At 38.3% G+C, this 24,265-nt stretch overlaps 1 protein-coding gene across 1 annotated transcript in view; it reads right to left on the reverse strand.

Annotated features, from left to right (window-relative positions):
- ATP13A4 (ATPase 13A4) overlaps nt 1-24,265 on the reverse strand; it is a 124,184-nt gene that overhangs the window by 60,048 nt on the left and 39,871 nt on the right. Inside the window, exons 3-7 of the mRNA XM_090275416.1 lie at nt 10,103-10,249; nt 5,994-6,064; nt 5,825-5,905; nt 4,289-4,358; nt 2,674-2,808 (exon numbers count right to left, since the gene is read on the reverse strand). Of these exons, the coding sequence (XP_090131542.1) occupies nt 2,674-2,808; nt 4,289-4,358; nt 5,825-5,905; nt 5,994-6,064; nt 10,103-10,249 (504 nt within the window). The remainder of the gene's footprint in view (nt 1-2,673; nt 2,809-4,288; nt 4,359-5,824; nt 5,906-5,993; nt 6,065-10,102; nt 10,250-24,265) is intronic.

The following is a 24,265-nucleotide window of genomic DNA, read 5'->3' on the forward strand; positions in this document are numbered from 1 at the left end:
GATGGAACACAAAACATATACAAGATGGAGCATGCATTGTATACATTTTCATATTGTTTTAGTTTTGAGACACCCACTTTTAAAAAGGGGGCAGATAGAGGAGGATAAACTTGAAATGAGAATGGAAAAGAGCAACTAGAGAACATGGAAAGTGTGCTGTCAATGAAGCCAAAGGGAAAAAGTACTTGGTAAAGAAGCACTGGAGCCGTTAACTGTGCCAAATGCAACTGAGAAGTTTAGTGAAATCTGCACTGAGATTAAAAGTGTCCACTGTGGGAAGGGAACCATAAGATCAGCAAGTAAAAGACCAACAACCCAGTAAAAATTAATGAAGCACAGAATACAGTTCATAGTAAATGAAATGCAAGTAGCTTAAAACATGAGCAAATGCTCAACTCATAGTGAAAAACATCCTGTTATATTTATGAGATTCTATTTGTGCTTATATTGGCAAAGATAAGGAAAACAAACACTCCATTGACTGTGGGGAGGAGTGTAAATTGGCATTATTTGTTTAACGGACATTTGAACATTTATTAAAATGATATACCTAACTCATGATTAAGTAATTTTGATTACAGAAACATTGTGTCTCTATATCAACAGATACAGATAAGCATACATATGTACTCGTATACCTGTTATATACATATATATTTATATGTAATATAAATTATATACTTGTAATTTATATATCTTTATAAACACACATCTATGTGGATGTGTAAAAAGATACATGTGCAAGAATTATCATTGCAGCATTGTTTTAGTAGCAAAAGACTAAAAAAAAACCTAATATGCATCAATATAAAACTGGTTTAAAAATTATGGTATGTCTAGAGAAAACATATTTATGCATATATAGAAAGATATTCAAGATTTATTCAGTAAAAAAGTGCAAGTGCAGATCAGTATACATAGTATATTTCCATTTGTGTAAAAAAAATTAATGCTTATGTGTTTAATGTTGCTGAAAGTATACAGAACATCTCGTCCCAGAAGATGACTCTTTTTTTTTCATCTCAAGTTTTCTTTTTCTTTCTTTTTTTTAAATTATTTTGTTTCTCAATTACAGTTGTCCCATTTTTCCCCCATTGCTCCCCCCACCCAGCCCACCCCCTCTCCTGCAATCATATCCCTCCCCATTGTCCGTATCCATGAGTCATTTATATACGTCCCTTGACCAGACCCTTCCCTTACTTATCCCCCTTCTCTTCCTCCCCCCTCCCCCCTACTGACTACTATTCTACTCTTAGTCCTATTTAGTTCGTTTGTTTGTGTTGCTCTTTAGTTTCCTGTATTAGGTGAAATCATATGGTATTTTGCTTTCTTTGCCTGGCTTATTTCACTAAGCATAATTCTCTCTAGTTCCATCCATGTTGTCGCAAATGGCAGGAGTTCCTTCTTTCTTTCTGCTACATAGTATTCCATTGTGTAAATGTACCAGAGTTTTTTGATCCAGTAGATGACTCTTGAAAGGGAACCTGGACACTGGGATTACTAAAGTGGGAGGAATATTTACTTTTCATTCACACTGTTTTAGTCTGTTTGAAAATTTTCATCATGTCTGTATGTATTATTTCTTTTATTAAGAAAAAATAACTAGTTATAAGAAGAAATTTTTTAAAAAATTTAAAACTATCTATGGGCCTTAAGACCATAGTGGTGACCTTAACAAGAGCTGTTTAAATGGAGTCATGAGAGAGTGTCTAGGTCAGTATAGGCAAAAAGTGAGAGGGAGATGAGTAAATGGTGACAGTGTGCATACAGAGCTCAAGAAATTTTTCTGTGAAAGGAAGAAGAGAGGTAGAACAGTAGCTGAAGGTAAAAGAATGCTCAAGAGAAGGAAGGGTTTGTTTTTTTTGTTTTTTGTTTTTAAGTTGGGAGAAGCCTGATCCTGCTTAAGTGCTGATGAGAAGGCCTTGAGGAGAAGGAGCCAGAAGGGGTCATCTGTTGACTGAACAAGCACTCTGAGAAGGCCGGAGAAGATGCTATCTCCAGACAGGCAGAGGGCACTTTCTTCTCTGTCATGAGAAATGGAAGCATGATGGAGGTGGAGATAAGGGTCATTTGGCAGTTGGAAAGGGAGAGTTGAGCAAATTCCTGCTTTATGGCTTCTATCTTTATGAAAAAAGTGGTGAGACTATCTGCTGAATCACAGAAAAAGTAAAATATGGGCAGCTATGCATCTCAGAAACTTGAAGAGAAATTTGGTTTGAAATCTTAATTTCAAAGAATGAGACCAGAGAAGATGGAAAGCTTGCCCAGATGATGTTGGCATTCATGGTTTATAGTGCAATCAAACAATCTTTTTTGTGATTTTTTTTTCAAAGACACCTACGTCTCCCAGTGTAGACATATAGAAAGCCATTATGAATTTGGGCTTTGACAAGTAAATACCAACCAAACATAAAATGCCAAAAAAGTTGATATTAAAGAGATTCCTCCACCTTCCATCCCTCTTCTACTGTCTTCAACATCCATGAGAATTCTCTAGATATATATTTTCACTTATTCACAATTCATAAATCTGTGCATAGTCTTCTGGCTAATCAGCCTGAGTATTTCAAAAATAGGGCAAAAATAACTTGAAAGTTTAAGAGTTTTAAAAATATATTAATAAAGAAACTGCTGCTCTCTTTCTGAGACCATAAGATTAGTAGAAATATTTACCTCTCTGAGATCATATACTGTCAAGGCTATGGAAATGATGGACATAAGTATGATGGCAAAAGCATATTCCTTGTAGTCTTCACTAAACCATAAACAGACACTGAAGAGTTGAAATATGTAAAATGGATTTAAAACCTGTTGACAGACACAAAAACAAGAAGACAAAGGAGATATTTGGGTTTTACACTTAGCTACTCATTGACATTTGTTTTCATAATCATTTCTAAGACATAAGTCATCCCACACAATACTCCTATTCTAGTTATATTTATTCAGCAATTGCCATGTGCCAAGTACTGCATTAAGCAACTTTGCCTGAATTTGCTCATTTAATTCCCATAATTACCTTATTAACCAGATGTCATTATTTATCTCCATTGTAAAGATGAAGAAACTGAAACTTAGAGCTTGAGAAACTTGCCCAAGATCACACAGCTGTGACTATAACAGACTATGACTTCAACTCAGACAATCGGGCCCCAGAGCACGTACTTTTTAATCACTGCTACCCTAATAATTTATAAAGCAATGCCTTACATATCCTCACATTGACCATCATAGCACTTATGTAAGAAATAGATATTATAATGTCCAATTCACTGACCTTCGGAAGAGTGAAGTATTAGTTCAGGTTTACAGAGTTAAAATGTTTTCTAGTCTATTGTTCTTTATGACACAATAGCTTCCATATTTGAAGCCATTAAAGTACTTTTAGATTAATGGATAAATTGAAGATGGTACTTTCTCATAAGTAAAGAGCCAAGCTGCAAGTGGTAAGCTATAACCAAGCACCTAGAACACTGGGAGAAAGTAGAGGTTAACTCCAACAGTAGTAATTCTGCTTTGGCTGAAAACATTTTGTGTCCTTATTCAAATTGCCCTCTGCCTAAAACAGGAATGGTAATCCTTGCCTCTGGTTAGGGAAGAAGCACATAGGAACTTTGACTACCAGTTTCTTTTGCTTTTTTTCATGTCTGAGAGGCTGATAGAAATATTGAGAAAGTACCTTGAGTTTATAAGCTTTTTATTAAGGCAAGAAGGAGTAGAGGTAAATAAAGTGCAGGAGAAAACCCAGAGCATAGCTATGTGGCTTTAGTTTCATAATAATCACTGTGAAATAAAAAAATAAGCCCAGTGATAGAGCCAAAAAGGAAAAATTTAGTTTAGTAAGTGGTGGCCAAATCCTTCTTTTCCTCCCACACACACTTTGAGATCAGTAGAACTCATAAGGCTAAACATGCTCTTCCTACAATTTTGGATGCTGAGGAAATTGTGTTTCCCATAAGAAAATAACAGATTTTCAAATTTTTTATTATTTTAATTTCACAAAGTTGAGCCAGACTAAGAAGCAAAGGATTAAAAGAGAAAAAGAACTTGTATTTATACAGTCAGTAAGGGATAAGTAGATATGTGAGCATCGTATCATACAAATCAGGCAATGCGTGTAAAAGATGAACTTCAAGAAAAAGAGTAGAAAGTGATATAAAAAAAATGCTTATCATTCTTTTAAAATACCCTCAATTACAGCTACCTATTAACAAATGACATTCTTGATCGTTTGACTACAAGCACACTTCTTTATTTTCTATCCAGCACCAAAAGAAAGTAATGTTACCTCCTTGAAGAGCAGTTTCCAAATTGGTGTGATTTCAACATCAATAGTATTAGGCCCACATATCAACCTCCTACAGGGAGAGATCACAGATCACTCGGTTACTAATAATAAAAATGAAACTCATTTCTTGCCCATTCAAAAAAGATCTACTTCATGTTCACTTTCTCACTTGTGGGATCAATATAAGCCTTTCTCATCACATAACACCCACATCTTTCTCACAGTAACTGGGGGAGTGGGGGGTTCCTATGTGCCAAAACAATGAGCATATTAAACTAGACTCCCACTGAGGTCTAAATATTTCCCTCGGGTAATTTAAGTATTCAATATTTGCAATTGTCTCATTCAAGTGTTTCAAGATTGGCATTCTCTCAACTCTGGTTCTTCCACTCTGGCTCCATAAAAGTGGGAGAGCAGAGTCAGTAGGAGAGAGTAATTCTACTGGTAAGGAATACTGTACCTACCTTCCTGCTCCCAATCAGTTCTAGGAAGCTGCAAAACTTGTCTCAGTGTGACTGAGAGGGTGTTGTGTTCTCCAAAATAGCTCTACCCAGATTGATCATCCCTTTAATTGAAAACCCAGAGATGTGTTTCTTTGATTATCACAGCAATGATCCTTTATGAGTTATTTTGCTGTTGAGAACACTAATCACTTTCTCTGTGCCTTCTACGTAGACATGCAGACCAAACAGCTTGGCTGAATGTGTTAGAGCAGTGCTTCTCAAACTTTAATGCCCATACGGATAACTCTGTGATCTTGTCAACATGAAGATTCTGATTCAGTAGGGTTGAGATGTGGTTTAAGATTCTGCATTTCTAACAAGCTCTCAGGTGATGCTGCTGCTGCACAGCTCCAGGTCTATTCAAAGTACAGGAAATGGGGTGGAAGGGAGTGTGAGAATCATAGAAACTTAGAACTAACAAGGCCTTTATATAGAATTCTCTTCCACCTTTTAACCATTAGGAAACTAAAGCCCAGAGAGGAGAAACCATTTGCCCAAAGCCACAGACTTTTGATATTCAATCCAATGCCTTTCCTAAAACTTGCTCCTCTGCCCAGTAACTGATTTGGAATCATGGAGCTACAGGTCTTGTGTGATATTGTTCTGCTGCTCCACAATTACTATTCAGCTATGTTATCATAGTATAATATATATTTTCTAATTATAATCAAAACTGGCTCAACCTTATTATTGTAATAATCTTAAGAAGCCTTGTGTAGAATATAAAGAGCACCAAACCCACAGCCAGAAGTGTGAGACTCAGTACTTTCTCTATCATTTTCCATCTGCATGATCTTGTACAGACCATTAAACCTCTCTGAACCTCAGATTTCTCATCTGTTACATCAGGATGAAGACGGTGTCTGTTCTACTTATCTCCCAAAGCTGCTCTGATAAAGTGAAATAATATATGTGAAAGCATCTAATTTAATGCTGCTAAGTAGAGCATGACAATTTTCTCATATTGACCAGTTAAGATGACTATTAACTGGGCTCCCTGTTTGGCTAATTGGTAAGAGTTCTGGTATGGTACCTAATCTCTTGTTCTTCTCTTGTTAAACCTGATCCAAATTTTAGATGTATCTTGGCAGAACTGAACCAGTCTTCCAAAGAGCTAAAATAATAAGAAAAAAGACGTATTTAGCAATAATACTTTTGAGATAATATATTTGTCTTATGATGCAATTGCTAAACCAACTTACCCAGTTTTCTGGAACCGTCCCTCTAAGTTGTTCCAAACATATCTTATTTTCTGCACTTCTATGCATCTCACCTACAAAAGGAAAGTGCTAAGAAAGTCTCTAGTTTGAGATCATCAAGTATTCAGCAGTTCAGAGGCTAAAGAAGCATTTGCAGAAGAAGGAAAGATAGAGCCCTACCACACTTATTTGGGATTTTATCTTTTCCTAACTTATCCTATCTTGTCTCACTACACAGAAGGCATTTTAATGTCATTAGAAGTCATCATTCAATCAATATGTATCATGGTTCTACTACATGGATAAGTATAATATATGAATAAAACTCAGTCTCTGAATTGCACTGCATAATAACCTAACAAGGAAAAATACGTATTACAAAAATAAAAACTGTACCATACCATCAAATATGTACGTGTCAAAGAAATAAAAATACAATAAAGTAAGAATTGAAGTACTGAAATATTATAGAAACATGGAGAGAGCAGATGACAGAGGCATCGTGGAGATGACATCTGAGCTGTAGTCTTGAAAGACTGGAATAATTTTGCTCAGATGAGAAAGCAAGAGAGTATTTCAAAGGAATTATGCACAATTTAGTTGTGGGGGAGGGGCAAGTGAGTGGGCCTTTTCGAGGAATGGAGAATGAGGGTGGAAAGATTAATAGAGATCACATTATACTGTCTTAAATGCTGGACTGAGGTATTTAGAGCTTTATCTTAGAGTCAGTGAACTTGCAGAGTAACCTAAAGAAGCACTAGGCTGGTAGCAAATACTAGGAGAGAATGAGGAGGTTAAAGAAAGAAAAAGTGCTCCAGGAAGTTGGGGTCTGAAGACAGTGGTGGTGGGAAGGGAAGGAAAGGAAAGGTTAATGTTTATGACAATTACACATTTTTGGTTTTGATTTCTTTAAGCAACTTTGTATATGAATCTGAATTTTCATTGGCTGGTTTTCTAATTAAGCACCTAGCAAAACAGTGAGACTATCATATTGCTATGGATAAATGGTTATAACCTCACTTTGCCTATTACAATCAATTGGGAAGCTGCTGGGTCCCACTCCCAAGAGATTCTGACTTAATTTGTCTGGGGTGAAGCCTGGACATAAATATTTTTAAATTTCCTCAGGTAATTCTAATGTACAGCCAAAGTTAAGAAACAGTGTTCAAGACTTCCTTTATAGCTAATCTAATAACTGTGTCATTGAGAAATTCAAGTAAATTTCTCTGCACCTCAGTTTGCCCATGAATAAATCAAGACAATTGGCCAGATTACTTCTGAGTTTCACTGCAACTCCTCTGAATATGTCCTATCCCTATAAATATTATAGTCAGTATAACCATTAGATAAACACTAAAACTGGGAAGGGCATATAGCTGGTACATAACTGCTCAATACATTTTTTATTAAATAAAATAATGTTTTGTACAACCATATGTCAACTAGAAGTAGAGTTTAAATCCCTCAGTTCCAAGACCTAGGTTACCTCAGATGAATCTGAAACCTGTTCAATAAATACAGAGTGTACACACATACACATACACTCATGGTTACCAAATAAAAATGTTAAATTCTGTATTTTTTTTCACTTTACAGAATGAATTTATTTCAATGAAGTTGGTTGCATGATAACTTTTTTAGAATAAATCTTATTTTACAATTGATTTTCAGTATAAAATTGAAATGAATTGCCACTGGAAATGATTTTTCCTCATTTACAAGCTGAAAAGTTAGAATGAGGAAGAGTAAAAACATTTTTTAGATTATATTTATTTATTTTTAGAGAGAGGGGAAAGGAGGGAGAAAGAAATGGAGAGAAACATCAATGTGTGGTTGCCTCTCACATACCACCAACTGGCGACCTGGCCTGAAACCCAGGCATGTGCCCTGACTGGGAATCAAACTGGTGACCCTTTGGTTCTCAGGTCAGCACTCAATCCACTGAGCCACATCATCCAGGGCTGAGGAATAGTATTTGAAGGTAACCAGCTCAAGGTATGTTAGCTGTTGTAGCCCATCTTGGAAACTAAAGTTTCTTGCCTCACATCTTCCTTTCCCTTCCAGTATTTCCCACAATTTTGCAAATGAAACTAAACTGTAATAGTAGTTACTATTTATTGAGTACTTGCACTCTCTTTATACCTTATCTTTAGTCTTTTTAATTACCCTGTGGTAAGACAGGTATTATTTTCATTTTCACTTTACCTCTAAAGCTCATTTTCATTACGTAACTTGCCCATGACTGCATCTATTAAGAAGCAAGGCTAGAATTTGAACTCAAGTTCATCTGGACCCAAAGTCCAGTCTCTCAAATGATCTAATAGTCAAACTATTCTCAGAAGAAAGTCTGAAAATCCCCTAACTTCTAGGACTCAAATTGTATAAAGGGAGGGTTCACTACTTTATTAAATCTATAAGTTCAAAATTCATTTTGGAAAATTTTTAAAGGACAAATGTTGATAGAGTGTGAGGCCCCTGCCAAGTTAAGAGAACCTAGGTCAAGAAGCTGTGAAACCACAAACTGAGACTGAGTAATTTATTAAACATAATAGACACAAAACATCAGCAGAGGAAGGCAGCAATAATGAAAAATAAAGAGGTTACTGATAAGTTTTACCTCAAGCCAGAAAATAGAAAATTCTATTAATTCTGACAATTTCTAAAGCCATTTCTCACAGAGTTAGGAGAATGACTTGCCACAGACCTTTTAAATACCTTTGAGCTTCCCCTAGCAGGAAATATCTCTGCCTAGAGCTTCTCTGCTTTCCTCATCCCCTTCTGAGGCTCTAGAAGCTGGTAAGAGGGTAAGCATTATATCTGCAAGGGGTGGATTTTATTTGCCCATTTCCTGGACCTTGAGACCAGGAAATAGAAATTAGAAAATCAGGGATCTGCTGTGGAGTAAATTTCATCTTTCTGCTCAGAACCAGGAAACTTCCCCTCCCCAGGCTTCCATCTCTTCATGTCGTATTGCATATGTTATAAGAACATCCTGTCTAACAGGTTCAGCACTGGGTTTCAGTATTGTGTCCGATTCTGCAAGATGATTCCTAGAGTCTCCTCTTAGCTTGCATTTGCACACTTGACAAAGTTCTTGTGCTACAACCCACAAAATCCCCCTAAGTGATCCTGAATGGTTATCATTTTGGTTTTGTTGTGTGGCTGTCAATATTGGCATGGCTTAGCCTGTGACAGCTCCTCCAGTTTTAATGGAAGTTTCAGCCCTCTATGAATATAGCTCATCACAGTTCACAAATCACCTTAATTTTCATCTTCCCATTTTAGGTTCAAATAGCCCTGAGAAACAGGCAAAGGTGGAATTATTACTCTTATTTTATAAATAAGAAACTCAAGGCTCAGAGAGGCAGTAACTAGCCAAACTTCCTGTGCCTTACACTTTTAAATGAAGATGTCAAACCTGTGATGGCCACCTAAAAGATTAAGCAATATATTAGAGTTTCTTCATCTCTTTTGTCTTTTGTTTGTTCGATTTGGGTAATAACAATTGACAATACAGAAACTGCTCAACAATTGACTGCTATTTTTTAAATTGACCTTAAGCTCATAAAACTAATTTAAACAGCTGTTCACACACATATAAAGTAAAGAGAAGATTGTCTGTCTTATAAAACATATTTCTGATATGAATGTTAACTGATAATCCAAGTAGTACTCATTTACTATGAAGCAGTGGGAGTACCTCAAATACATTTGAATGACAAATTCAAAATAAGGTCATCTTGCAGGCATAGCAAACTCTCTGGGGTATTCTTGGATGATTACCTTTATTGTAAAATAAACTCTCTTACATAGGTTATAATACAGGGCTTGATGTTACCAAGAGCTAATATGTACTGAGCATCTAGTATATACGTGGTACCATATTAATCTATGTATTCCTTAATTTATTAAATTTCATCAGTTAATATTACAAGTAGGAAAAGTTTAGTAATTTATCCAAGGTTTCCATCAAGGTTGCACATAACCACTTATAATGTTCTACACTGTCAACTGAGGATTAGCACAGTGAGGGGATCTGAATTTAATCTTTTTTTTTTTAAGGGAAAAGATCTAATTTTTCTAGCATCAGCAGTAACCATGACTGAACTTACCTTCATGTCTGGCTTTCTTATGGCTCTGTTTATGATATACTCCTCATCTGTAATGAGAGGGTGGTCAGGAGTGAGATGAAATGCGCTGCTTAGTGCTGACAGGTAGATCCACATTACCTTTTTCCAAGAGTAGCTTTGGAATTCATCCTGAGGAAATAGACACCGAAACCCCCGTGAAATTGAGAGAAGTCATCAGGCTAAAATTCAACATAAAAAACAACATTTTAAATATAATTCTAAGTTTATGGAGTTAATATTCTAGACAGAATTATATACCTTTGCAAGCTGGTAGATACAGAACCTTGAAAAGTCTTGTCATCACTTAGTGGGGATATGAATGTGAGGCACCGGCCCACACAACAAAGGTTGAGTCACAAGGCAGATTCACAGGTAAAAGCTAGTATTACTCTCCAACCATGGGGCTGTGGCCAGATGTTAATTTTCACAGGACAAACATACATAACTATTGCAAGGAGTTTCTGTGAATCTCTGAGGGTGAGGAACTCAGGTAACTAAACCCTCACCATGTTTCCAGGCTTAAGTTTAATTCTACTTCTTCCAGAACAACCCCTTTAGCACCCACTTGAGGGAGAAAGGGCGGGGTGAAGGGTTGGGGAGAGACACAGAGGACTCTCACTATACTGACCACAAAAGATTCTAACTGTCCCTCTCTTGTCCTCCCGATCACTTTCTGTTTTGTATTCTCTTAGTTCATCTAGACTATCTTGAAGGCAAAGAGCCTTATATCTCATTCATGTGGACAATTGCACCTGCTCAGTGACAGTCTGAGGAATGAATGGAAAAAAACCTGAATGCAGAGCCTGGACATGCCCAAAGGTAATTGTCAAGATGTTAGCACAGGTAGAATTGAAGAAGGTAACTTCTTTCATGACTCTAACTGAATCTGCTTCCCTCTGCATTTCACTGTAATTTCATCACAGAAGAAAACTAGCACTAGATTGAGTAACAGGTACCACAATGGTCCCTTAGACATTGATGTGATGATAACAGTGGCTATTATCTGAGGAGGCAAGTGATATACATAAAATCCACTTGGATGCCTGATGAACTAAAAAGGATGGCAGGGGAAGTCAAGACTGGGAAACAAATGATGCCCCAGGGAATGTAGGTCAGAGCTGGGAATTTTCTCCATCACACCCATTTTTTTCATGAACAGTGTCTGAGCTAACTTTGCAAATGGCAGAGAGAAGACATAGTAGTTGTTGTAGTTTAATGTCTTACATCAGTTCTCCTCAGGAAAAGCCCACCTACATGCCTTTTCTCCTGCTGATTCCTTAGCCTGGAATACACATCCTTCTTTCCTCTCTTTAAGTTTCCAGGTTGCTAAATCCCAACCATCCTTTTAGGGTCAAACTCAAAGTTTGGGCATCTCCCTAATTTCTCTTGGTGATCTTTCCCCTAAACAAGTGATTTTTAACTGGTGTGCAGTAATAATTTTTAAAACATGCAACACTTGACTAGTTAGTCAGGGGCACTGACCTCTTTTCCCTTAGATTGTCAGATAAAAAAATAACAACAGCCAAAACAACAATAGCTATCTGATGTGAATGAATCAAAATTATGCCTATTTTTCAGTCAGATCAGAAAAAATATATATATATTTTGGTGTGTCACAGAATTTTAGTAATTAGTTTATCTGTGCCATGAGAGAGAAATAAAAGGTTGAAAATCACTGCCCTACACCATTATACAGAGATTCTTACCATATTTTACCTCATTGCTTTGCCCTTTGCCTTATCCCTCCTCTTGGATTATGGCGGGGCTGTGTCTGATGCATGTCTGTGCTCCAGCCAGGCTGAGCAGATTGTGTGTGTGTGTGTGTGTGTGTGTGTGTGTGTGTGTGTGTGTGTGAGAGAGAGAGAGAGGGGGGGGGCGGGCAAGAGAGAGAGAGGCAAGAGGAAGAGGGAAAATAAAACAAAGGAAGTGGGTGAGGAGGGGAAGAAAGGAAAAGGAGAGGGGGGAACCCTAGCAAAAATCTCTAAGTTAACAAATTAATTTTTTTTAAACAGTAAAACTGTCTATTTTAAAAGATTACTAAATCAAATCAAATCAAATTTGCATGGAGTTACTTTCTGAACTGAAGAATGACTGAAGATGGCTAAATTTCCAATGACAGAGCCACTGAATTGATGGGCATGTTCTTAGTGTTGTGGACCAGGTGACTCAAAGACACTTTGACATAGGTCAGCATTATAGAGCTTTGCTTTTGACCACATCAAAAGGTGCTTTTTTAATGAGAAGAATTTTGACTTTCTAATAATAACAATAATAAAAATGGTTAAGATTTATTTAGAGCTTACTTTGTGCTAGGCACATAATGCTACATATGTATTATTTCATTTAATGCTCAGAACCCTTATGAGGTTCATTATCCTCCTCATTCTATAGGTGAGGAAACTAAGACATAATGGGTAACTGTTAGAACAGGGATTGGACCCCCAGCCCACACCACTTATTCCCTCCGGAGTCCCCTGTGACCCTCTCCTCTACATTTTGTTTAAAAATACAATTTTATTGGACTGCCATTTTTATATCCAGCCTGAACTGGGACTGTCAAAGAAAAAACTACAATGAAAAACTTGGTAAGAAAACACATAATTTGTATGTAAATGGGAACACAAATTATGAAAACACCATCAAGACCAGAGGCCTCTGGTCACCAAGTGAGGACAACTAGGAAGACAGCTACTCTTGGTCCTCTTAAGTGAAGTAAAATAATATTAACTACTAATTTTCACATGATTATTTAAGATTTTATAAAAACACTTTCTGTTTCAATTACCTTATTTTAGGTTCAACTCTTCAAGGTTGGTATTGTTATCTATCTCCATTTTGCAGGTAAAAAATCTCTCCATGAACAAGGCTAAGAATTGCCCAGACCAGTCTGGTAAGTGTAGCCAAGGAGAACTGAGACCTGAGGCCAGGTCTTCCCACTCCAGATCTTAGCTCCTTCTTCTTTGTTTCAACAAGTTGTTTCATGGTGTTTGTGGTTCATGTATGGAAATCACCTTGAATTCTGTACTGTGTAGTGAATAATACCCAGTTTCTCAGAATCTCAGCAGTCTTGGCAATAGGGAATCTGAATCCCCAAATCAAGCTACCATCCTGTGACAAACCTCTAGATTGTAATGCCTAAGAAGGAAAAGCCACTAGGGAACATTGGAACTCCCAAGCTCTCACAGGCCAGCATTAATCCAATGCACCAACTAACCACATGTCTTAGTCTAGGTAGGTATTAAAGACTGAAAATCATCAATATGCTTCCATCTTATTATGGCCCATAGTGTAACTAAATTGAAGGTACTTGGGTATGTTTGCCTTTAAGCTCATTTTCTGCCATCCCCTTTACCCCTGGGCCCTATAACTCATAAGTCTGTGTAATACAAAGTAGAATTCTATAGTCTAAATAAAGATACCACAATGAGACAGCCATTTGTCTTTGAGTAAAGTAGTATTACTGACCTTTTTCTTGTTCGCTACCCTGTTTAAAAAAAAAAAAAAAAACTCTATAAAATCATACATATTTTTTTTTAAATTCATCTAACTTTTTAAGGAAAAAAGGCAAAGAAACTGAGGGAATACATGTCAAGATGAAGTGGTTACTATAGGTAACATCATCAATTTCTCTCAGATTTTGGTTTGACAATGTCCAATATAAAAAGAACACAACCCCTCCCTGAGTTTAAATCTCAACTCCAACAAGTCTTGAAAATCATTGCAAAATTCTGATCCTAATTTGCTTTAACTGGCAAGTGGGGATTTTGAAGGGTTAAACGCAGTAACACATAGTGCACGCATCTGAGGTGTGGCTCATATCAGGCGCAATGTTAGCTGAGTACAGCTGTGTGCCTCATTTTTCACAGTGTGGTGTTCCTGATATCTTTCTATAAATAGGAGCTTCTTTTCCCTTTGAGGAAACTTCAGAATCTCTGAGAGTCTCTCAATTTTTCCTCTCTTGAAATAAAGAAAAAACATCTTTACCTGGAAATGCCTATTTCCACTCCGGTCTGTTTCTCAGCTCACTCAAGCAATTAATGACTTATAAAATACTTAAATGCACCAGAGGAGCTACCACTTTAAATAATTGCTTTGTAACACCAATAATCCAAACTGCCAGGTAAAGCTAGACTTTTAACAGCTCATCATATTGAGCAGGCATTACCTACTCTTTACCAAGAGAATTAACCAGATTAGTTCTTAAGCTCTAAAAGAGTAGAATTTAAAATAATTCAAGAGTATGTTTAAAGTTGTACCAGAGGTTCCTAAGCCTCTCCTCATTTTTTTTCAGTTCTTATTTCTTCATTCTGTCCCCTGGCTGGTTTGGCTCAGTGGATTGAGCGTCGGCCTGCAAGCTAAGTGTCGCTGGTTCGATCTTCCAGTCAGGGCACATCAGAGAAGGAAAACTATGACTCCAAAAACCTCCGCTGCCTTGCGGCATACCTCTTCAGGGAAAAGGCTAAGGGAGTAAACCCCGACAGAAAATCCGGAGCCGGAGTCCCTAAGGCGGTTTGACGTTGTAGTCAACACCGGCAACTCCTGCGGCGCACCTGAAGCCAAGCTGTATTGACTCCGTCTTTCCCTTGGACCCTTCAGCTGCGAAGAGAGGGGGGGGGTCTGCTGCATGGGCAACAGCAGACCCTCCATATCACCCTGCCCAGGCTCTGTAGCTTCAGCTTCACTGGAGAGGACACTCCAGCGTCATCGCAAGATGTTGATTCAACACGGGAGGAGACAGATACCGTGTCACTCCCGAGTCGGACTGCACAGCCATTCTCGGCGGTGCAGATAGACTCTTGAGAAGCTACACCATCGTCTCTCGAGACGGACGGCTGCCAACGACGATTTCAAAGACCTGAATATACACAGAGGACCTATGTTTGACTTGGACAGAAAGAGAAGGAAACTTGGGCATTTTTTATTTCCTCTGGCCTTGTAATTCTTAAACCTGAAAATGACCAGGTTAGATTTTATATTTAAGTAAAATGAATGTTGTGTAACTTCATCCAAACTTTTGCTCTAAGAACTTCATCTCTTGGAATTTAAAAGGAGTGTAATAGCCACTTTAAGTTCAGGCCAATGCTGTGACTTATCCTCTTGTGTAGGAGTTTTCTCCACAAAAATGTACTTCTGAGTTTAACTTAGAAAGAAAAAAGTAACCCATTGCAAATTTCCAAAGAGACATTAGGAAATTAGTACTTTCTTTTGGAGATGAAGACTTTGCAATGCTAAAAAGTTGAACTCTAGCTGAGGTGACGTACTTAGAGAATTATGGATAAAATAATAACTTACATTTCGTAGGTTCTGTCTAAAACACTGTGCTATTTTTACAGACCCACAACTTTGGCAAAAAAACTATTCTTTCTGTATTTAAGTATTATTTTTCTTTCTCTTTCCTCCTCTTGGCCAGAGCCATTGGTGATCTACTCACCTTGGCCTCACAATCCCAAAGTTGCCATAAAGTTGACATCGGCTAGAACATAGGATTTAATTATAAAATATAAAGAAAAAGTTCTAAGCATTGGGAAAATCTCACACTAATTATTTTCTCAGTACTCCTGGGACATGTTGACCAAAAAAATAAAAAAATAAGTAGGGGCTGAGTAAGCAAAGCAGGGAAGTTATATGACAAAGCAGAGGCTATGTTTGTATGCAAAAAGAAAAAGAAAATCCTAAACAGCTCAGCATGTGTTTCCAGAGAGATTGTGTTTTTCTGTTTGTTTTTTATAGTCATTTTCTGAGGAGAGAGGGAGTAGTGAATTAGTTGGTTCCTTGTCTGAAATACCTGTAGATGCATTGTATTGTTAAGAAGTAATAAATAAAATTTTTAAATTGGTTTAAACATGTATGTACAGTAATAACTGATGTCCATGAAATGCCTGCAAACCAGGCATAGTTTCATCTCAGCCCTTACACGTACCACTCATTTAGTCCCCATGACAATAAGGTAGGTAGTGTTGTTAGCCCCACTTAACAGAAGAGGAAAGGGAGGCCGCAGGCAGTAAGTAAATTGCCTATTATAAACTGAACTCCCCAAAATTCATATGTTGAAGCCCTGTCACCCAATGTGCCTGCATTTGCAGATAGGGCCTCTCAGAGGGTAATTAAGGTTAAATGAGTTTAGAAGGGTAATGCCTTAATTCAACAGGTCTGGTGCCCTTATAAGAAGAGGCAGAGACACCAGAGCTCCCTCTCGCTCTACCGTGCGAGAACATAGAGAAAAGGCAGCTTGCCGTCTGCAAGCCAGGAAGAGCATTTTCACCAGAAACCAACCCTGTCAACACCTTGATCTTGGACTTCTCTTTTCCAGAACAGTGAGAAATTCTGTTGTTTAATGAACCATCTATAGTATTCTGTTATGGCAGCCCAAGCTAATACATTGCCAAGGTAGGTCAAAAGAAACAGGAATCAAACCCAGGCACTCAGGCTACACTCTTACTCTCAAAAACCACTCCACAATATGTCTCTGTAGAGTCTGGTCCCTGGACAGGGAGTAGTAAGATCTCCAGCTGAGACTCTAGTTCAACTCTCAGTATAAGTTTTGCTTTCATAGCTAACAGCGAAGATTCCTGAGAATTTCTTTTAACTTCTCTCTGCCTCCAACTATAAAATGGGGAAAAATTACTTCTACCAGTTAAGACCAAATGAGACAATACATATATATGCAAATACTTTGTAAACTATAAATCACAAAATAAGTGGCCCTGTGTTATAAAGGATAATGGCCTCAAAACTATTTGCCTTAACATAGACTCATTTCTGAAAGGCCATCCCACAGCATCTCAGGGATTTATATCTGGATGTCTAAGGGAAAACCAGGTTGAAATGGTGGGTGGGGGGAATGGGATTCAGAAGAGGGAATGCGAACTTAAAAGAAACATAAAACTATCTTCTCTCACTTCCTCAATCGCAATGTTTCTCTTTAGAGTCTTTGAAATACAGTGCTGGTAGAAACCATGAAACCATTTATTACAGATTCAATATATTTATTTAATTGAATTAAATAAATAGTGAGTTCCTGCTGCAACCATGTGCTAGGTTCTGTGGGGAATGAAAATTAAGTATTGCTTATTGTTTTCAAAGAGCTTATAATCTAATAGAAGAAAAAGCTATAAAAAGACATGTGGTATAGTAAAAAACACTCTGGACTTTGAGAGTCAGAAGAGAGGTCCAAGTTCTTTATCCCTTTACCTGGACCATTTTCCATATGCTCCTCCCCACTGGCCACCATCACCTATTAACTCTTAACATCTGTTAAGAGGTCAGGAAAGTCTGTCCTGTCTTTCCTGACTTGGTCAAATCCCTGTTCTATAATTCCACCATAGCCTTGAACCTTTCCTAATTGTACTGTTTTCCCCCTGCCTATGAGCTACCACTGTATGTGATACACAACCTGTGCTCATCAAATTTATGAATGAGGGAGGAAGGGAGAAAGAGGGAAAGGGAGGAGCCTGGTTAATATTTACTAGTTGGCAAAGTTACTTGTTCACTCATTTGTAAAATAGAGAAGATAGTGGGTTATTATGAGAACTAAATAAAATAATCAATGAGATGCTATTTCAAAAAATATAAAGTGAATACCATTTTAATATAAGATAGACTGTTAAAAGCATTATAGCAGTCAGAGATGAAAAGACAGCTCTAAAAGAGAATGAAGGAAAGGTCATTAATTCCCTCCAGAACTGAGGCAGAGAATGGATCGACAAAGACTTAATAGAGAAGATAGTATATGGCAGAGGAATGAATAGGGTTAAATAAGCAGAGATAGAATGCCTAATTTCTGTATTTACTTTATAAAAAATATGTGGGTATGAGTGTGTGCTTGTGTGTGTGTTGGAGTTGACTCCTCACCAGAATGTAGCTCTGTAAAGACAGAGATTTCTGTTTTGTTCATAGCTATACTCTCTTTTGTTTAATTATATTTTATTGATTATGCTATTACAGTTTTCCCAACTTTTCCCCCTTTCCTCCCCTCCATCCAGCACCCCCCCCCCACTCCCTCAGGTAATCCCCACACCATTGTTCATGTCCATGGGTCATGTGTACAAGTTCATGGCTACTCCATTTCCTATACTGTACTTTACATCCCATGGCTATTCTGTAACTATCTATTTGTATTTCTTAATCCTCTCACCTTTTTACCCATTCCGCCACACCCTCCTCCTGTCTGGCAGCCATCAAAACACCGCCTGTATCCATGATTAAATCTGTTCTTCTTGTTTGCTTACTTTGTCTTTTAGATTCAATGTTGATTGATATATATTTATTGCTATTTTATTGTTCATAGTTTTGATCTTATTTTTCTTAAATAAATTCCTTTACCATTTTATATAATAATAGTTTGGTGATGAGGAATTCCTTTAGTTTTTTTCTTGTCTGGGAAGCTCTTTTTCTGCCCTTCAATTCTAAATGATAGTTTTGCTGGGTAGAGTAACCTTGGCTATCAGTCCCTGTTTTTCATGACTATGAATATTTCTTGTCAATCCCTTCTAGCTTGCAAAATTTCTTTTGAGAAATCAGTTGACAGTCTTATGGGAAATCCCCTGTAGGTAATCAGCTGCTTTTTCCCTTGCAGCTTTTAAGAGTCTCTCTTTATCTTTAACCTTTGGTATTTTAATTATGATATATCTTAGAGTGGGCCTCTTGCATCTGTCTTGTTTGGGACTCTCTGTGCATCCTGAACTTACTTGCATGTCTATTTCATTCACCAAATTGCAGACATTTTCTTTCATTATTTTTAAAACAGGCTTCCAACTTCTTGCTCTTTCTCTTTCCTTCTGGCACCCCTATGATGTGAATGTTGGAATGCTTGAAATTGTCCCAGAGGCTATTTACACTATCTTCATTTTTTAAATTCTTTTTTCTTCTTGTTGTTCTGATTATTTGTTTTTTGCCTCTTTATGTTCCAAATCATTGATTCAATTCTCAGCTTCATCCATTCTACTGTTGTTTGCCTTTAAATTGCTCTTTATTTCAATTAGTGTACCCTTCATTTCTGACTGGGTCTTTTTCATGCTGTTAAGGTCCTCACTAAGTTCTTTGAGCATCCTTATAACCAGTGTTTTCAACTCTGCACTTGATAGATTGCTTATCTCCATTTTGTTTAGTTCTTTTTCTGGAGTTTCAATCTGTTCTTTTATTTGGGCCATGTTTCTTTTTCTCTTCATTTTGGCAGCCTCCCTGTGCTTGTTTCTATTTATTAAGTAGAGCTGCTATGACTCCCTGTCTTGACAGTGTGGCCTAATGTAGAAGGTGTCCTGTAGGGTCCAGTGACAGAGCCTCCCCTATCACCCAAGCTGGGTACTCAAGGTGCACCCTTCATGTGGACTGAGTACACCTTTGTCTTGTAGTTGATCCTTGATTGCTGTTGACAGATCAATGGGAGATATTTACCCAGGCTAGTCACCTGGAAGGACTGGCTATGACCACTGACCACCAAGCTCTGCCTTCTTTAAAGGATTAGCTGTGCAGGGACAGGGTAGTGGTGCTCTGACATGGTTTGTACCTGTCCAGTGGGTGTGCAGGCTCTAGAGTTTTGTGGGGGGTGCAGGCCAAGCTCAGGCCCCATCTGTGTTCTACCCGGGGCCACCTTGCATGAACTATAAAGCAATCTGAGATGGCTGCTACTTGTGCTGGGCTTGGAGATCTCAAGCAAAGCCAAGCTGTGAATATGGGCTCCCTGATGCTAATACTGGGCCTGGGGCCATTTAGCAAGAGGTATAGGGGCTGGGGACTTACTAAGGCCACCTGTTGCTTGTTTGATAAGATTTAGGAAGTTGTGAAGCATACGCCAAGACCAGCCATTCATATGGAAAAGTCACAGTTAACAATTTGGATGAACCTGTGTAGTTGGGTGGGTAGAGTCTCAGGGGATCTCCAGGATAGGGAAAACAGTGTTAACCAGGCTGATAGAGTCTCAGATATGGTACCTGCTTGCTGGATCTGTTGCTCTGTTGGAGAAAGGCTCAGGAAAGGTACAATAGCCTCTGCCCACCTTTCCATCTGGGGGAAAGCTGTCCCCTAGCTCCCGCTTTGATGTTAGACACTGCAGTTCTGCCCTGTATGCCACTGGTTCCTTTTCAGCTGCTACCCAGGTGCTGGAGCTCAGAAGGAGTGAGTCTGACTAAGACTGTATGTGGGCTCTTTAAGGGGAACTTGTTGGGATTCCAGAAGGTTCTTCCACCAACTCAATCCCTACTGGTATTTGCAGCCAGAAGTTATGGGGACTTATCTCCCGGGCACTGGAACCCTGGGCTGGGGGCCTAGAGTGGGGCTGGGACTCCTTGTTTCTGAGATATCCCTTCCAAATTTTTATCCACCACACATGGATGTGGGACCAGTCCGTTCCATGTCTCTGTCCCTCCTACCAGTCACAATGGATGTGGTTTCTATAATTCCATAATTGTCAGACTTCCATTCAACTCAATTTCTGATGGTTCTGAGTGATGGTAGCTCTATATTTTAGTTCTAATTTTGATGTGGTTGTATGAGGTGAGCTGTATTTACCTATGCTGCCATCTTGACTGGAAGTCTGATAGCTGTATTCTCAATGCTTATAACAACGTCTGAAACATGATTGGAGCTCAACAAATATTTATTAAATGAATAAACATTAATGAACTAATAATAATGGATGAATAAATATAAGATAAAGGGAATATCAGGTGAAATTTTATGATGAAAGCATAGACATAACATAGAAAATGGTGTTAATATGGGAAACCTGTGCTTGGAGAGACCATACTGCAGAGAAGGAGTGAGGAGAGTAGGTAAAGAATCCAGAAAACAGGAACACAGATGTTTTTGGCTGATGAGTAACTTGGTGACCTCATGGATTTTAGATCACATATGCATGGCTGATTTGCAGAGTATCTGAGTTTGCAAACAAAGGCCCCTAGCACTGACATTTTTAGGTAAAATGGAAGGGGAAATGCTCCAATTATTAAAATATTGAAATTAAAGTCCCTCAGTCAGGCCTAATAACTAGTCATCACTAAATTTTCCTCTACACAACATGGGTCTTTGACAACCTGTGACATACAATGACAGTAAAGGGAAAAAAATGTGTTTTTAATTATAACAAAGATGAAAACTATGGAAATCATCAGGAGCATCTGAATTCAAAATGCCAGTGAATATAAATTATGTTATTTGAATTGAAATGTGGCATCACTACAGATCTGGTTAAAATTTAAAAGTAGATGAATAATGAATAAAATGCCACTTTTAAAATTATAAATAAAAGTGTAATTGCTCTTATCTTTTGGAAAAATCCCGCTCGTAAAGGCACTTAATATGACAAGGGGAACTGAAAATAAACTGGGTACTAAAGACTCACTCAGTGCATCATGTTAAGAAATTACTACCTAATCAGTGTCAGTGATAATGATCTGTAATCTCACCACTGTGAGATCGATGATAAACACCAAGTACTGATTTTTTAATAACATAAAAAAACAGATATACAACATATTTTCAAGTCATCTAGTCCTCCTTAATGGAAAGTCTTTACAGTCCAGCTATTGTAATATAATTCAAATTAAATATTTTTAAGGTGTCACTTAATGCAAATAACTTAGCAGCATACTTTAAAACTATTGGTGCCCAAAGCTTGTTTTTAATCTAAGGCTCAGAAATAACTGAATTCTTGTCTAATTACATAACGACTAATTTAGAATCTCATTTATTTAGAGTCTCTGGCATAGCAAATCTATTTAAAATGACACACAAGAGAATGTAATTAAAAATTAAAGCAGAAATCAAGATGAAAAAAACAAGATTGAAGCTGGTTTCAACTGTTTAGATTAGTCAAGGAGGGCAGTGAAATGGTAGAGAGAGAGGCTTAATAGACCATCAAAGAGGCAAAGAAAGAGTCAGAATGTGGCACCAATGACTTCTAAATCTTTCTGGTCTATTTCCAGTTGCCAAGCTGACAATATGCAACTGGGAGAAGTGACTTGATTGGGTATTGATGTGTGTTGGGGATTCTCAGCCAGAGGAAACCTTCCCTATGTCTCCCGTCCTAGAACAGAATGCCAGTCCTCTTGGCTAATTAAAAGGAGGACACAGCATCCAATGGGCAGGGCCATTATACATGGGTGTGCCTGGTCTACAAGCAAGCTCTCTGGTATAGCAAGCACACAAAGTTGCTTGAGCAATAATACACACACACACACTCAAAATGGTCTTCCATAATGAATGTTATAGTTTGCAAATGGCTTTTACATACATAATCTCACTTCATCTTTACACCAGCTCCAAAAAAGAACAAGTCCCATTTTACAAGTAAAGAAATTGAGCTCCTGGAAATTCAGGTAACAAATCTAAGGTGTAACACACCTGAAGTGCTAGGACTAGACTTCAAAACTTTTGGCTCCAAATCCCAAAATGTACTCATTTCCTGTTAGTTGACATATCCTTATTTCTTTAACTTTTACTAAAACTTTCTCTCTCTTTTCAACCTCTTCATTTTCCTTTTACCAACTTCCTCACCATTTCTTTCATTTTCGTCTCTTCCCTTGCCATCTCCTGTTCATTTCCTCTTATTCCTATCTATGCTTTGACTCTGCCAGCAGCCGCAGACAATATAGCTCATTTAAGCAGACATTCTCAGATCTGAAGAGTCTGGTGAGGTGCTCTGAAAGGCAGAAAGCTTTTCTGTTTCTGAGGTTGTTCATGCTACAGCAAAAGCATTGCCTACTGAGAACTAGTTGTGGGAGATGAAAGTATCTATGGGTTAGATATAAATATTTTTCTAAATACTACTTTATGCCCAACCCTGGCTGGTTTAGCTCAGTGGATTGAGCGTCGGCCTGCGAGCTAAGTGTCACTGGTTCGATCTTCCAGTCAGGGTACATCAGAGAAGGAAAACTCTGATTCCAAAAAACCTCCGCTGCCTTGCGGCATACCTCTTCAGGGGAAAGGCTAAGGGAGTAAACCCCGACAGAAAATCCGGAGCCGGAGTCCCTAAGGCGGTTTGATGTTGTAGTCAACACCGGCAACTCCTGTGGCGCACCTGAACCCAAGCTGTATTGACTCCGTCTTTCCCTTGGACCCTTCAGCTGCGAAGAGAGGGGGGATCTGCTGCATGGGCAACAGCAGACCCTCCATATTACCCTGCCCAGGCTCTGTAGCTTCAGTGTCATCGCAAGATGTTGATTCAACACGGGAGGAGACAGATACCATGTCACTCCCGAGTCGGACTGCACAACCATTCTCGGCGGTGCAGATAGACTCTTAAGAAGCTACACCATCGTCTCTCGAGACGGACGGCTGCCGACGACGACGACTACTTTATGCCAGAAAATAAAGAGCTCATAGGTCCTTAAATTCACATGGAGGTGGTTGATATGAAAGAATGCCAAATATGTGGTCTCCCATATGTCCTATGTCTCAACTTAGAGCTACAGAAAGCAAATCTCTCTCTATCCCTGCTCCATTAAGACACAGGCTCTGTACACAAAGACTACCTATAACACTTTGCTAAATCTGATTCATAAAGCAAGTGTCCACACTTCTATTCTTCTCCCAAGGATCAAGTGAGCTCATAAGCAGGAATGATAACTATCCACAGTAGTATTTCTCAGAGTATGGTCTTTTCAGAAGCATTAGCATCAACCAATAACTCATTAAAAATGGAAATTTGTGGGCTCCAGACGCGGATTTAATGGCGGCCACACCAGGTGTGCACCCTGGGCCCAGTCTTCTGAAGGGTCCTGCAAAACCCCAACTTTGCACTTTTTTCTAATGACACCACATTTGGTTTTATTACTATGCTGCATAAAATATGGTTAACATGTATTTTTATTTTCCCTTTCTCTCCCTTTTTCTTAAGGGGCCCAATATTTTCTTCTATGCCCAGGGACTCAACCAACCTTAATCTGCCTATGATGGACTCCAAACCAAACTAATGAATCAGAAACTCTGGGGGGCGGAACAGTTAATAAGTCCTCCAGATGATTTTGATGCTCGTTGAAGTTAGAACCACTGGTCTAAGTAGGGTTGCATGGGAACAGCCCTGCACTAGGAGTTAGGCTCTTCACTCACCTAGAAATATAATAAATTATATCCCCTCTCCAGACTGCATTTTTTTCACTAGTCAAATGATGAAGTCTTCTTTGGTAAATACCAGATATTCTTCTCTTA

The sequence above is a fragment of the Furipterus horrens genome, unplaced genomic scaffold (assembly GCF_987537825.1).
Source record: "Furipterus horrens unplaced genomic scaffold, mFurHor1.1.pri manual_scaffold_1, whole genome shotgun sequence".
NCBI classification, from domain to species: domain Eukaryota; kingdom Metazoa; phylum Chordata; class Mammalia; order Chiroptera; family Furipteridae; genus Furipterus; species Furipterus horrens.